The sequence below is a fragment of the Monodon monoceros genome, unplaced genomic scaffold, assembly GCF_005190385.1.
Source record: "Monodon monoceros isolate NGI ecotype Baffin Bay Population unplaced genomic scaffold, NGI_Narwhal_1 Super_Scaffold_21, whole genome shotgun sequence".
NCBI lineage: Eukaryota > Metazoa > Chordata > Mammalia > Artiodactyla > Monodontidae > Monodon > Monodon monoceros.
In genome coordinates this window covers 8,313,174-8,329,511 of record NW_021703778.1, presented here as the reverse complement: position 1 = coordinate 8,329,511, position 16,338 = coordinate 8,313,174, and the positions used below count along the sequence as shown (strand labels likewise).

Here is a 16,338-nt window from a genome sequence, read left to right as displayed (position 1 = left end):
AACCACTGCGCCACCAGGGAAGCCCCACCCTTTTGTTTTTGACAAGCTTTTGTTGCCCTGAAGTGAGGGGTCACATAGTATGAAGCAAAATGTTTATATTTTTCTCACTAGGACTCTTTAAAATGAAAAGCAAATTAATTTTCAAAAATTAAATGTATTGTTAATAGGTAATGCATTCAAATGATTCAAAATTCAAAACATACTAAAGGGTGTACAATAAAAAGTTTCCTTTTTACCCATGTCCCGCAGCTGTACAGTTCACCTCCTCCAAAGCAGCTAACGTTATCAATTTTGGGGTCTTCTAGAGTTATTTCATGCATATGAAAGCAAATGTGAAGAAGCAAATATCTTTTCTGCTTTTTGAATACAAGCGGTAGCATACTAGATTCACTCTTCTGCACTTGCTTTTTTCATTTATAAAAATATAGAAACCACTTAATTAAAAAAAAAACCCTCCTTTAACAGAAACCGAGGAAACCCTGAAATTGAAACAATAAAGAACTATAGTAACCAATATGAAAGTTACTGGAAAACAGTAAATAATAAAACAATAATTAGGGCAAATAATGCACTAATATGTTCTAATAAATTGGAAAATCAAAGTGAAATAAGTGACAGAAAAGCAAGAAATAGAAAATCTGAACAAACCAGTAGGTAAGGAAGAAACAAGAAAGTTGTCTGACAGCCAAGGGAAGAAAACAATTGAAGAAGGAGGGAATTAGCAGTTGACTTGAAGATCCTTTAGTTTTGCACCTTGGAAGTTAGTTATGACCTCAGGGGATTTTTCAGTGGAGCATTAAGAATGGACTCCCAGTTGTTGGGCAGCTGCAAAGAGAACTGGAGGTGAGGAAATGGAGACGGAATAGAGAAATGTTTTATTGTCCTTCTGCTGTAATTGGTACTTAGCATGATACCCAGCACAGAGTAACGAATTTTTCCTTTAAGGTTGCAGAGTCTTGAACATATGTAAGTGATGATCATTTGCGCCAATAGAGAAGGAAAAGGTGAAGATGCAGAAAATAGCTAACTATGAGAAAGGCAGGAGAAATTGAGATCTGGAAGACAGCTGGAAGGGGTTGGCCTTAGGGCGAGGGTTTCCTCTTCCATTCTGAGATGCAGAAGGGATTGGTGCTGGGAGGAATTCGGAGTTCTTGTTTGCTGGCTTCCCTTTTCTCTGTAGAGTGACTTAGTCATTTGCTGGAAATAAGGGGAGAAATAAAGGGCTTAGAGGTTTGAGAGAATGGAGAATGAATAATGATCAGTGTAGACAATAGGGGAGAAAGATGGGTAAATACATCAGGATCAGTGGGCAACATTGGGACGCAAGTGGTTTCCCAGCATTTAAGAGCTAGGTGCAGGCGTGGAGAGTGCCAGCAAGTGGACTCTTGTAGGACAGAACACTCGTCGGTCTCAGGACCCCTTTACATTCTTAATTACTGATAGCTCCAGAGAGCTTTGTTTATGTAGAATGTATTTATTGATAATTACTCTATTAGAAATTAAAACTGGGATATTGAAAATGTATATTTATATTCTCTGTACAAGTACAATAAAAAAATCCATCATGTTAGCGTAAATAATACATTTTTACGAAAACGATGTTTTCCAAAACAAATGAAATTTAGTGAGAAGAATGGCATGTTTTACATTTTGCAAATCTCTTTAATCTCTGGTATATAAGAAGACAGTTGGATTCTCCTGTTTCTTTTTTCAACCTGTTGCAATATGTTGTTTTTGTTCAAGTATGTGAAGAAAATTCATCCTGAAACAGAGGTAGTTGGAAAAGGGAGTATTTTAATAGCCTTTTCAGTAATTGTGGACGTTTTTCTTTGATACTACACCAAAACTGGGTAAGTGGTAAGTTTCTTAAAGATTAGCTAAGAGCTTAGATTCTGACACATATCAATAGACTTTTCGTGTACTAAAATCCATTGACCTGTTCTGCTCTAGATCTATTCTGATTTATCCTGGTCGTAGATCTTTTGCCTGTGCATGATTTTGTGAACTCTTGCCTTTGTTAACATCATAAGTTTTTTCAACTTTGCTGAGTTATGCAGATCTTCTAAATGTTGATGTGTTTCATTAGACAGTATTTAAAAAATTACATTTGTTAATGTCACCACTGATTTCATCAGAAAAGCCTTTAAGTATTGGGAAGCCATCAAGTTCACAGTGAGGGATACCACTTTTCTACCCTTCTGATTTTCGCTTGACAGGTGGAATTTTATCATAGGCAACAAATACTATCATTGTTTTCCTTTAGGCGACAGGTTTGCTTTGTTCAGTTTTGAGAAACTGTTTGCCAGATATGCAGGTCTGAATAATCAACCAGTTTGGTTTTGTTTGAGAGGACTGTCCTACGCCATTATATAGTGGAAGTGCTTCATATATTTCATCATACCAAATATTAAAAGGCCATGTGCTCCAGGGATGAGATTTAGTAAAATTGTACTTTATCAAGATATTCTTAAGAGAAACTGGCTTTTTTATTTTCCTGCAAGTGCATGGTGGTGAAGAATACAATGACCACTGGTACATAAACTTAGCCTTCATTTATGCTAAGGTTCCAGTAGTTTTCGTCACCATTGCTTTTGTACCATCAGTGCAGGTCTGAGCACAGTGAAAAAGGGGTGGGCACATATATCTTAGTATTATTATGAAAATAAATTTTACCTAGTGGAACCTCTGGAAAGGTCTTAGGGACCCCCCAGAAGTCCACATTTTGAGAATTGATGTTCAAGGCATAAGGTTTTGTTAGGTGTGTTCAATGGAATTGAGAGACGGTAGTAAAAGATACCATAGTTAAAGATTGGACCATGGTCTCTGGCCTGGAGAGTCCTTTTACTTTTTTCCTATGTATCAGCTCATTCTGAGAGGCCGCCAGTACGTTTGTCAACGCACTTATTTGAAATATGACCAGTACATGCTACATAGTCAAAAGGAACATTTTATGATGCTGAAATGAGTTTTGGGAGTGAAGAACTGTAACTTGAATACTAGATCAGCACAAAGGATTTAAGGACCAGCGTTCTTAATTCTGCTTCTGTTAACTCATGAGCCTCACTGAGCTCTGGGAAAGTCACCTGAACTTTCTAATTCTCAGGTTTCTCACCTCCACAGTGGGATTAGTATTATTTGCGCCCACATTTCTTAGAGTAGTTTTGATGTTCAGGTGATACCATCAGTTCCGTACGCCGGGTAACATCTTCATCTTCATACCTGTAAAGCTGTGCTTGGGGTACAGCACATAAGTCAGTAAATATTTATTGAGTTAATGAATGAACTTAAAAAAACTGTTATGAGCTGTTAGTTTTAAACATACACACCAATAGAGTTGTATAATGAATTCCTGTCTTTCCTCAACACATATAACTCTAGAAAATAAGACCATGTTTTTATAGAATTAAGATCACCACCAACAAAATTAAAATTGGGTCCTTAATACCATCAAATACTCCTCTCGCATTCGAATATCCCCAATTGAATTAAAATAAATACATATATATGTTTTTACAGTTGGTTTATTCACATCAAATCCACACAAGGTCCACTCATTACATTTGTTTATTATGACTCTTGGTTTCTTTTCATTGCAAACATTTCCCAGGTCCCCCACTTTTTTTTATGCATCAACTTGTTGGAGAAACTGGGGCTAGTTTTGTAAAATGTGCTCCTGTTTGATTGCTTCCCAGTGGTGTTTTGAGCTTCCTCTATTCCTTACATTTCTAGTAAGCTGGAAGTTAATTGTTTGATTAGATTCCAATTTAGATTTTTAGGGAGAACACTTCTGAGTGGTCTGCTGTGTACTTCCGATGTGTTTCACATAGGACGTACGTGGTATTGATGCCAAACTTGAGCAGTGGGTTCAAGTGCGGCAGCCTTATCTTTCCGTTGTTCACCATCACACTTTCTTGTCATGGTTTTAGCCTCCATTGATGATCACTGCCTGAGTGAGTGAGCTTTGGAACTGTGAGGTGCTAACCACATGTGTGGAGGTATTATTGAGGTACTGTTTCGGTTACTACTGGTAAAGTAGGGCAGTATCTTTATTTGAGCTAACTTATCAATGACATACTATCTAAGAAGCGGATAGTAACAAGCCTACAGATTAGGGACTGTATTTTTTACATTATAATTGATGTAAAATATTTCATTAGTTGAGGTGTTCAGCATAGTGATTTGATAGTTTTATACATTACAAAATGACCAGGGGACTGCATTTTTAACAGGATAATTTTATGCATAGCATGGAAAGAACTAACCAGTTTTTTTTCACCTGCCACACTAGATTTAGAGTTTGTCTCTTAACAGCATGTCATATTAAAACAAATACCTTTGAACCATCTTCTTACTAAAGAGACTCTCCAAAACCATTCTGTCTCGATTATTATAAAAATTTGTTGAATACTAATACAGTTGATCATTACAATAAGATTCCAGATGACAAAAAGGAATTTGGACACACCCTTGGAGCTCTCTTTGTAATGAGATTTAACATGTCAGCTGAAGCTACCATAATTTTGGTTTGGTTGGTTCTGTTAGGAGAAAATAATTAAAGTATCTCATTTTACGTGGTTCATAATGAATCCATTTGTAGAAATTGAATTCAAACACTGGGAAACTAAATAAAAACAATGTGAACGTTTGGAAAATGTGGGTGGTTTCTTCTTTGTGCTGTTGGATATGTCCGTCAAACTGATGCTGCAAGAGAAATACCTCATGTTTAGAACAGGGGCTGAGCACAGGTGGTGTGTTCAGGAAATCAGTATAATCTCCGTGAACGAAAAAACTTTACAATTCTTGAAAAACTTGCAAGGTTGTTGACCAAGGGACATGAAATTTTACCCAAAGACATTAACTTACTTCTTTCTTCAATAGGAAAATAAAAAATATTTCAAGCGTAGTGAACTTGCAAAAAAAGAAGAGGAAGCATATCTCGAAAGATGTGGCTACAAGGTATGAATGCCTGCTTTTATGTTAAATTGATGTTTCTGAGTTTAAATTTATACAGCTGTTGTTAAAGTGTCAAAACGATTGATCTCTGTTCAATTTATTAATGTTATACATTAGCCTATAAATGAGAAGCCATCTGGAGAGGTATGAGTTTTTGTTTTTCTTTCCTTTTTCTTTTTTTTTAATCTTGAATTCAGGAAAATACATGCATGACTTTTGGCTTGGAATGGTTTGGCTTTTTGTGGACAGCATGAAGTGGCTTGAGATCAAAGCTTGATTTTTTTTCTTTTTAATTAAGTCCTGGATCTGATACTGCCTCATTTTCATCACCATCACCACCACTCCTCTCCTCACCTCTCCCAATAAAAGTCCAGTTTTAAAGGATTCAAAAGATTTTATTCATTCAACAACAGTGGCATTAGCAGTGGTACTTTCCCTGCTTTCTCCTGAATATTTTAAGCCATTGTTTTTATGTTTGCAATGTTAGTAATCCCTTTTGGCCCTAAGTACCTCTGCCTGAGATACAGTGTCATTTTGTGTAATAAGGTATCACATTTCAAACACTGCTTAGTTTATTGGATAGAAAATGTGATCTTGAAATATTTGTTAGAAATAAATGAGTTATCTGGACGACTTTGTATACTTTAGAAGCATGACTAAAATTATCTTTGAGATTACCAGTTAATAATGTATTCGGGTTTTTATTGGGAGGGGTTAAAGGTAACGAGGTGAAGTTGTGTTTAAATTATTTTATAAGAAGGCTAAATCTAGTTGAATAATTTTTTAAACAAAGTTCAGAGGTTCTATTGAAATAATTTTGACAAATCATAAATTTGAAATCGACTTTTTGCTTGTGAAACATCAATATAAAATAATACTCTTGTGCACGTAATGGAGAAAGTTCTGGAAATTAATTTTATCTGGCATAGCATTTCTAGAAAGAAGCATGAGGAATGCAAATGGTATGTATATGCGTTTGCTTTCTTTTGGTACTTTTGGGAGAGGGCAAGTGTTGAAAATGTATTTCTGATAGGTTTCTAAAATATGAAAGTTTATATTTTGATATTTTCCATAGGTACATTGATTTCATTTGCTTCTAGTTTAGGAAATTAAGATACGTTTTATGTAAATAACCATCGAATAGATAGATATTCAGAAAGAAGAATTCTCATCTTTTGTTTGCCCAGCATTATCTAAACTCACACTTGAACTAGAATAAGAATCACTTAACCATGCGTTTTAGTCTGCTGACTTGTTGCTTTCCCAGATCCCTGAATTTGATTGTTTTCAACTTTTTGATAAGGTAGGAAAATAATTTAAACAGTGACGATTTTGCTTTGTTTAGATTGCTTCCGTGATAATGGCAGTACTTTCTTGCTTATATAGAGGAAAGCAGTGAAGCAGAATCATTACTGTAAAGGTGCTGCTTGTAACCTTGAGTCCAGCTGACAGAGTGTCTTAGATCTTTTCCTTAAAGTTATTCACTGCCATTCTATAATTGAAAATGCTTTTTATCCTGAGATTTTGGGAGCAATATCTGTTTTTATGCTTAAAAAGAAAGCACAGCGTTTTTGATATAAAGCCTTTTAATATTTCCTTCTTGGTAGTAATGAAAATACAGCATGTGTTGCTTTTATTCTTTTATAAAAACCAGTTACCGTTTTTTTTAAAGGCTTGATGCTGATTTGGTCTGTGAAAATATGAAAGTTTAGTTTTTTTACCTAAATTTTCTGTTACCACTGTTAACACTGATTAACATAATCTTTAATCTATAGAATCATAAATTATATCATTTTAACCATATAGCCTTTCTTAACTGAATGTGAGTTTTTCCTTAATGTTGATCTTTTTTGTTTTTTGATCTTCTTTTGGCATCTTAGATTTGTCTTATGGTTCAGATGGAAAACCATGTTTCAGTATCTTTTTTACAGACCACACAGTGGGGCTTATAAATTGCTGAACTCAATTTTCGTAAACTGTGACTTGGGCAGCAGACTCAAGAAAATATATAAAGAAATTTTTTTCTCTGCAGGTTCATATGAGCAAGAATGTCCACTCTGTTCTTTCTGTACTATGAGTAGAGAGGGGCTGGTTTTCATTATTTTCCCACAAGGTTCACAGCTCAGTTTGTGGGCAAGTTCTGTGTAGCATCGGAAAGTTTTCTGCATGTCCAGCAGTGATTCCTGTGCACTTGGAAAAACACCTTTCAAAAATCAGGAGAGGAAAGAGCTGGAGCTTGAGGCTTCACAGGTTTTTGTTAGAGAGCAGTTCCTTTCTTTGGTCTTCATTTTAAACCCAGAGCAAGGATCAAATAACCCTGTAAGATGATTTTCTCAAAGAGGAGAAGCAAGCTGGTTGTTTCTAAGAAGAAAGTAAAAATCTTGGAGTATAGGGAGAAAATGAGTCTAAATTTCAGCCTTTTAAAGTTTTTGATTGTGGAAACCATTATACTCCTGTAGCAAGAATGCTGTCTCCTGGGTGCATGGTCTCTGCTTGGGTGTCCCTGAGCTCTCACAAGCATGTACATTGATTATGAGCTCTTTGCTCAGAGGAACATTTAGAAAACCTTCAATATTTAAAACATGTTTAATTTCGGTGAATACCTAATGTATAGAATGATAAATGTTAAACCATATTATATTTTAAAAGGAGAATTTCGTTTCTTTTGGCTATTAATGTAGATACAGCCAAAAGAGGAGGACGAGAAACCATTAACTTCATCGAATCCAGTATTAGAACTTGAACTGGCAGAAGAAAAATTACCCATGACTCTTTCTAGGCAAGAGGTAAGTTTTTATATGAATGTTTTGTGGGAAAAAAACTCCACAGCATTTGCATTTAGTTCTTTCCAATAACTTTCGTCATTATCTCCCGTATAAAATGACGTAACTGGCCAGCTGCACAGTATTCCAGTTCAATTTTCTTTATGAGGTTCTAAATTAATCTCTGCTTTTATAGGTACTGTCGTCTAATATCTTATGTCTTAAGTTGTTTTTAAAGAATGTATCATTCTGAACTTTAAAAACTAAACACATTCTAAGTATAATTAAATGCATATATTCTAATTAATTATACTTGATAAGTTGTCTAAATTATTTAAAATAATATAAATTATGTATTAAAAGAAAGTTAGTGTTTTGTAACTTACTTCCTCTTAATGCATCTTTCTAAGTCAAAATACAGAGATCTGTATGATCCTTTATGACTGCATAATTTCCCATAATATTTTAAAAACTACTTTATTATTTTTAAAATCAGTTCTGTGCTAATGGTCATTTAGGTTGCCTCAGCATTTCCCTATTTTAGATCATACTAAGATGAACACCCTCATACAGATGTCATTGCATGTGTAATAATATATGATTACTTTGCTTTGGAAAATTTTCTAGAAACATGATTTCTGAAGTCTGTTCTAATGACTAAAGACTATATACATGCCTAAGGCTTTGGATACATATTACCAGAGAGCCCTGCAGACTTGTTATAGCAGTTCATACTCTCAGCTATAGTATTTGCCCATACCCTGGTCAATATCAACTATTATTTTCCTTCAGCAATAACACCAACAACAAGATTTTAAAGATATTCCTGTGAAAAAAGAATTCAGACTGTACACAAGGTACACAACGAAATTAACTTTGAGCTAAAGGAAACTCTCAGAGGAAAGGAGGGCTGACTCCAGAAGCTGTGTGTGAAAAAATTAGATGAAGGACTTTTGAATACTTGGCCTGAAACGAAGAATATTTGAGATTTTTAAAAAGATCCATTGACCACAGTTCTAATTTTGAAAAAGCATTGAATATTCTCTGTCGTTTCATAAAGAAGAACTGAGATAATTGAGAGAGGTAGCTTTTCATTTATTTTGAGAAACATAACATATCTGTCCAAAAATGGGATGGGCTGTTTCATGAAGAGGTGTGATTTTTGTCATTTGTCAGACAGGGACCAGATGAAGGTGTTTTTGAGGTCATTTCTGCATGGACTGGAGATAGCACTAGACGACCAAGTCTTAAGTTTTTTTTAATACCGAGTTTCATTTAATCCAGTGGGAGCCCTGCCAGTGGTTTCTAAGTGTGATACTATTTATGTTCCCAGATAAAGTTCTTGGTATTTTTAAAATTATAACTTATTTTCTTAATTATAATTCTTGTTTGTCCTTTTTATGAAATACCACATGTATACAAAGAGTGTGTAAAACATGTGCGATATAGTGGATAATTACAAAACAAACGCTCGTATAACGATGGCCGAAGTCAAGGAGGAGTATTATCAGGCCCTCAAAAGCCCTGCACGTCCCCCTCCCTCCATTTGTAACTCACTTTTTCTTCTGAGGGACTAGTTTTTGGTTTTAATGTAGTACTGCAGTGCCGACTCATGGCTATCTGTGGTCATTGACTTATCGCTGACTCCAGGCTTGGTTTTATTTTATTTTTTTCTCTTTATAAATGTTATCACTCCCTCCCATCGTAATGTTTTTCTTATGTATTCTACTACACAGATTGGTCCTTTCTGAAACACTCGCCAAATGACCTAAACCATTAGGGTTATTTAAGGTGTGACAATAATTCAGTATATCTGTTAGTGGAAACTAAAGAAAAAGAAATATAACTTACTTTCTGCATCTACTTTTCACTTACCAAAATAAGTGTTTGGTCTCCTAAAATAGGAATTACTATTACTAATGACATAGGGAATTACTATTGTTGTTTGATATATTTTTAAAATAGGTTATCAGGAGATTAAGAGAAAGAGGAGAACCAATCAGACTCTTTGGAGAAACTGATTATGATGCTTTTCAACGTTTAAGAAAAATAGAGATCCTCACACCAGAAGTTAACAAGGTAAGAAGTCAGAACAAAGGTAGAAGAATGTCGTTGTACCATATAAATGAGAATAGTATGGACTTCGACAGAGTTCAACTAATTGCATTACTATAGAGAAAAAAGGAAAAATAAAGTTGCCAGATTACTGCTGCTGAATGTAAGTTTTCTTTTTTTTTAAAATTTTGTGTGTGCGTGAGTTTATTTTTTTTACTTATTATTTTTCAGTATTTATTTGTTTGTTTTTGGCCTCATCAGGTCTTACCTGTGGCAGTCGAGATCTAGTTGTGGTGCGCGGGCTCAGTAGTTGCAGCGTGTGGGCTTAGTCGCCCCGCGGCATGTGGGAATCTTAGTTCCCCTGCCAGGGATCAAACCTGTGCCCCCTGCATTGGAAGGCAGATTCTTAACCCCTGGACCACCAGGGAAGTCTCAGGTTTTCTTTAATTTTCTTTTAAAAAGCACACATCTTGGGCATGCAGTTTAGCGCATTTTGACAAATACATGCAAGTGTGTGGCCACTACCCTTATGAAGATGTAGAGTATTTTCATCACACACACATGAAAGTTCCCCAGCACTCCTCCTTGGCCAGTCCCCGGGTTCTTCTTCCTCCACTCCTGGGCAACCACCTTGTTAAATTCGATCCCCACCAGTGAATTTAGGGGATGTGTGTCTGGCTTCTTTTGCTCAGTGTGATATTTTGTAGATTCGTCCATGTTATTGTGGATGTTGGTAGTTTGTTCCTTTACATTGCTGAGGATAGTCAGCTGTATGAATATATCAAAATATGTTTCTAGCTTTGGGCTGTTATGAATAAAACTGCTGTGAACATTCTTACACAGATCTTTTTTGGATCTGTGTTATTCCTCTTGGGTAAATATGTTTTTATCTCTCTGGTAAATACTTAGAAGTGGAATTGCTGTATAGTAAGAGTAAATGTATGTTCAACTTTTTAGGAAATGCCAAATATTTCCAGTGTCTCATCAATGTTTGTTATTGTTAGTCTTTTAAATTTTAACCATTCTCTTGTATTGTGGTAGTATCTCATTGTGGTTCTACTCACAGTTCCCTGATAACTAAAGATTATGAGCATCTTTTCATAGACTCATTGGCCATATCTTTCTCTATGCAGCGTGTCTTTTGTTCATGTTTCAGTTGGGTTGTTTGTCTTTTTGAGTTATAGGCGTTCTTTATGTGTATTCTGGATTCTTTGTCAGATATACAGATTCATGTTTTGTGTCTATTTTTTCCTAGTCTAGGCCTTACCTGTTCTCTTAATGGTGCCTTTTCATGGGCAGGACTTCCAAATTTTGATGAAGTTCACTTTATGGTTATTGCTTTTGGTGTTTTGCTTAAGAAATCTTTGCTTACCCTAAGGTCTTAAAGAGATGGTATTTTCTTCTAAAACTTTAATAGTTTTAGCTTTACTTTTAGGACTCTAATCTTGTTTTATGGCTCAGCTTATGGTCTGTCTTGGCGAATATTCCATGGACTCTTGAAAAGAGTATGTTTTATGCTTTGGATAAATGTCAGTTACAGTGGTGGTGTTCAGATCTTCTGTGGCCTTATTAACTTGCTCTTTCAGTGAGAGACAGGTGTGGTTATCTGTGGCTGTGTAACAATCCACCCCAAAACTTAACAGCTTAAAACAATTCATTATTATAAAATCTTTCTCAGTCATCTATGATGGTAACAAACCACCCTGAAACCTAGTAACCTAAGGTAATTTATCATTCTCCCTCACAGTTCTGTGGTTCGATTGGGCTAAGTAAGTTGGGCAGTTTTTTGCTTGGGGTCTTGCATGTGATACAGTCAGGTGAGGGCTGTGGCTGAGGTCATCTGAAGGCTCCTCGGACTGGCCTTGTAACTTAGAATGCTGCCTTAAAGGTGCAGCTGCTTTGTAGCAGGTGTCAGCATTTCCTGCCTTTTTAAGGCTGAGTAATACTCCATTGTATATATGGACCCCATTTTGTTTATCCATTCACCCTCGATGGACATGTAGGTTGCATCTACCTTTTGGCTATTGTGAATAATCCTGCTATGGACACAAGTGTATAAATATCTGTTTGAGTCCCTGCCTTCACTTCTTTTGCATATATTCCCAGAAGTGGAATTGCTAGATCATACGGTGATTCTGTGTCTTAACTTTTTTTTTTTTGAGGTACGTGGGCCTCCCACCTCTGTGGCCTCTCCTGCTGCGGAGCACAGGCTCCAGACATGCAGGCCCAGTGGCCATGGCTTACGGGCCCAGCTGCTCCGCCGCATGTGGGATCCTCCCGGACCGGGGCACAAACCCGTGTCCCCTACATCGGCAGGCGGACTCTCAACCACTGCGCCACCAGGGAAAACCTAACTTTTTTTTAAAGCATAATGAATTTAAAAATTTTTCTTCATTTATATTATTAATGTGTACAGCAATTTGTTTTTCTTTATTTTCAGTCCTATCTGAACTTTCCTAACTTAAATTCTTGGAAAGAGTAAGTGGTTTTGTAATGCTTCATTTCACCGATATTTGTTTCTCTTCTATCTCTTGAGTCATTTTCCTTATCAAAAGATAGTTTAAAATGCTAATGTGAACTATTCAGTTTTTGTTACCTGATTTAATTTTTCTACTGCTCATTTCATTACTTGAAAAATCTCCTAGCTTTTAATATTAATTTATTACAATCTGCTGTATTCTAATCTTATTCAAGCCTGTCCCAAATACTAGAGTTTCTTATGTACTTTTTAAAAACTGGGGTATAATTGACATATAACATTAATTTCAGGTGTACAGCATAATGATTTTATATGATCACCACTATAATCTAGTTAATATTCATCACCATACAGAGTTACAACAAAATTTTTTTTTCTTGTGATGAGGACTTTTTTTTAGAGATCTACTCTCTAAGTAACTTTGAAAGATGCAATACAGTGTTATTACCTTTAGTCACTATGCTGTACATTATATCCCTGTGATTTATTTATTTTAGAAATAACTGGAGCAGTCTAAAAGTTCATAAATTTGAACACATTCTGAAGCTCTACAATTTTTACTCCCCTCCCTCCACGTTTTATTTTTCTGATACCACATTTTACATCTTTTTGTCTTGTGTAGCCCTTAACTAATTGTTGTAGTTAGAGTTGTTTTTACTACTTTTGTCTTTTAATCTTCATACTAGCTATATGAGTGATTAATTCACTACTTTTACTATATATTTACCTTTACCAGTGAGATACATACTTTCATATGTTGTTATTAATTCGTGCCGTTTCTTGCCAGCTTAAAGAAGTCCCTTTAACATTTCTTATAAGGCTGGTTTAGTGATGATGAACTCCTTTAGCTTTTGCTTCTCTGGAAACTGTTGCTCCTTCAATTCTGAATGATAACTTTGCTGGGTAGAGTGTTCTTGGAAGTTTATTCTTTTAGCACTTTGAATATATTGTGCCACTCCCTCCTGGTCTGCAAAGTTTCTGCTGAAAAAAATCTCCTGATAGTCTTATGGGGGAGCGGGGTTCCCTTGTACAAAACAAGCTGTTTTTCTCTTGCTGCTTTTAAGATGCTCTCCTTCTTTAACTTTTTTTTTTTAATTGAAGTATAGTTGTTTTACAGTATTGTGTTAATTTCGGGTATAGAGCATAGTGATTCAGGTTGTTGCAGATTATATTCCATTATAGGTTATTACAAGATATTGGGTATAATTCCCTGTGCTATACAGTATATCCTTGTTGCTTATCTATTTTAAATATAATAGTTTGTATCTGTTACTCCGATACCCCTAATTTGTCCCTCTCTCCTTTCCTTCCCCCCTTGGTAACCACAAGTTTGTTTTCGATATCTGTCTGTTTCTGTTTTGCATATACTTTCATTTGTATTATTTTTTAGTTTCCACATATGGGTGATATCATACAGTATTTGTCTTTCTCTGTCTGACTTATTTCACTAAGCATAATACTCTCCAGGTCCATCCATGTTGTTGCAAATGGCAGAATTTCATTCTTTTTTTATGGCTGAGTAATATTCCTGTGTGTGTGTGTGTGTGTGTGTGTGTGTGTGTGTGTGTGTGTGTGTCACATCTTCTTAATCCAGTCACCTGTTGGGCACTTGGGTTGCTTCCATGTCTTGGCTATCATAAATAGTGCTGCTGTGACCATTGGGGTGCATGTATCTTTTCGAATTTAGTATTTTCACTTTTTCTGGGTATATATCCAGGAGTGGGATTGCTGGATCATATGGTAGTTCTATTTTTAGTTTAAGGAATCTGAATACTGTTTTCCATAGTGGCTCTCTCAATTTTCATTCCTACCAACAGTGTCTGAGGGTTCCCTTTTCTCCACATCCTCTGCAACTTTTGTTTTGTAGACTTTTCGATGATGGCCATTCTGACAGGTGTGAGGTGATACCTCATTGTAGTTTTGATTTGCATTTCTCTAATAATTAGTGATGTGGAGCATCTTTTCATGTGCCTGTTAGCCATCTGCATGTCTTCTTTGGAGAAATGTCTGTTCAGGTCTTCTGACCATGTTTGGATTGGGTTGTTTTTTGATATTGAGTTGTACGAGCTGTTTGTATATTTTGGATATTAACCCCTTGTGGGTCACATCATTTATAAATATTTTCTCGCATTCAGTAGGTTGTCTTTTTGTGTTGATGGTTTCCTTGCTGTGCAAAAGCTTTCAAGTGTAATCACGTCCCATTTGTTTGGTTTTGCTTTTATTTCTTTTGCCTTAAAGACTGATTAAAGAGAGTATTGCTAAGATTTATGTCAAAGACTGCTCCGCCTATGTTGTATTGTAGGAGTTGTCTTTAACTTTGGACATTATAATGTATCTTGGTGTGGGTATGTTTAACATTTTCAGATATTGCTGTACCATTTTCCACAGCAGCTGTACCATTTCACATTTCCAGCAGTGCACTAGGGTCTGTTTCTCCATATCCTAGCCAAGTTGTTAGTTTCTGTTTTCTGTTGATAATATTCATCCTAATGGCTGTGAAGTGCCATCTCTTTGTGGTTTGATTTGCATTTCCTTAATGACTAGTGATGTTGAGCATCTTTTCATTTACGTACTGGCTGTTCGTATGTCATCTGTTAAAGTCCTTTGTCCATTTAAAATCAGGTTGTTTTCTGTTTTGTTAGTTAACTCTAAGAGTTTTATAGTTTTAGCTCTTACATTTGGGTCTTTGATCCATTTTGAGTTAATTTTTGAATGTGGTATATGCCAAGGGTCTAGCTTTAAGGCTTCCAGTTTTACCAAGTGGTCACAAACTGGAAGTGAATAGAATGTGGAATTTGCTGGTTTGTTAGAAACATAGTGAAATCCTAGGATATGGTTGAGACCCTGGTTTTATACTGTTGACATTTCCAGATGTTTTGGGAGTTCAAAGTATCAATAGTTGCAGTTGTTAGACATTTTCAGTGAACCAGGAGAATGGGTTGGGGACCAGTGGAGACCTGGTCACTTTCACTAGGGCCTCATTAGAAAATTACAGTATTAACGCTTATTCTTATTTGGATTTGTCACTCGTATGTTTTATTTTTCTGACCATCAGATTACCTGTTGTGTGTACATTCTTTTAAATTTAAATATGTTCATAAGAATTGACTTTGCATGGACAGTGGTGATAGCTGTATAATAAATTGAAATATTATTTGAGTTTCTTTGTGGAGAAAAAAGTGGATTATACTCATTACTAGAGAAAAAATCAGAAGTGAAACATCAGTGAAATTTCATACCAGATGTAACTTTTTACCTTTCCTCAGGGATTGAGGAATGATCTGAAAGCAGCTTTGGATAAGATTGATCAGCAGTACCTGAATGAAATTGTGGGTGGCCAAGAACCTGGAGAGGAAGACACCCAGAATGATTTGAAAGTTCATGAAGAAAACACCACAATTGAAGAGTTAGAGGTGATCCCTCCACCACCTTCCCTGATTCCCCGTCACGCCTTTCATTCCCTGCGGCAGATGGTTGAGCTCCTCAGACTCTTCAGTGTACAGCGTGCTGGCGTCTTTGGTCACTACAAAGGCCCTTCTTCTGTTTCGTGCCTTGTGTTTATTCACTCGCTTTTTTCTCATTTTCTATACACATTTGCCTACTTCCTGCCTTCAAAAGTATTCACTCTGATATGTTTGATATGTATCCTTTGATCTGTTGATGGTCTTGTAGAACCAGTAGTGTTTTGTCTGCATGTGTTTTGGTATACACATAAATGATATTTTACTGTGAAATTCTTCATTCTGTTCACTTTTTTCCCACTTAGAACTGTGTTAAGTTCCATCCTTGATACCTTAGATACATCTAAACCTTTGATTTTAACTGTTAACATAGCATTTCATACACTGTGGCATTCACTGCCTTTTACTTTTTGTTCGCCATAATGACAGACAGTGAGATTGCTCCCAGCTCCCTGTTACCACAGACAGCTTTGTGACAAACAGTCTTGCACATGACCCCTCTGGAGCAGAAGCAGGATTGCTTCTGATACATGTTTAACTTGTCTGAGTACTGCCAAATTGCTCTCTGTAATGGGTTTGCCAGTCTCCACCCTCCACCAGCAGTGTGTGAGTGTCTTGTATCCCTGCA

The 16,338-nt window shown here is 36.0% G+C and overlaps 1 protein-coding gene across 1 annotated transcript in view; it reads left to right on the top strand.

Moving 5' to 3' along the window:
- Positions 1 to 16,338, top strand: part of PRPF18 (pre-mRNA processing factor 18) — a 49,966-nt gene that overhangs the window by 9,571 nt on the left and 24,057 nt on the right. The window contains exons 2-5 of the mRNA XM_029239056.1: positions 4,879 to 4,956; positions 7,635 to 7,739; positions 9,681 to 9,794; positions 15,516 to 15,662. Coding sequence (XP_029094889.1) covers positions 4,879 to 4,956; positions 7,635 to 7,739; positions 9,681 to 9,794; positions 15,516 to 15,662 — 444 coding nt within the window. The remainder of the gene's footprint in view (positions 1 to 4,878; positions 4,957 to 7,634; positions 7,740 to 9,680; positions 9,795 to 15,515; positions 15,663 to 16,338) is intronic.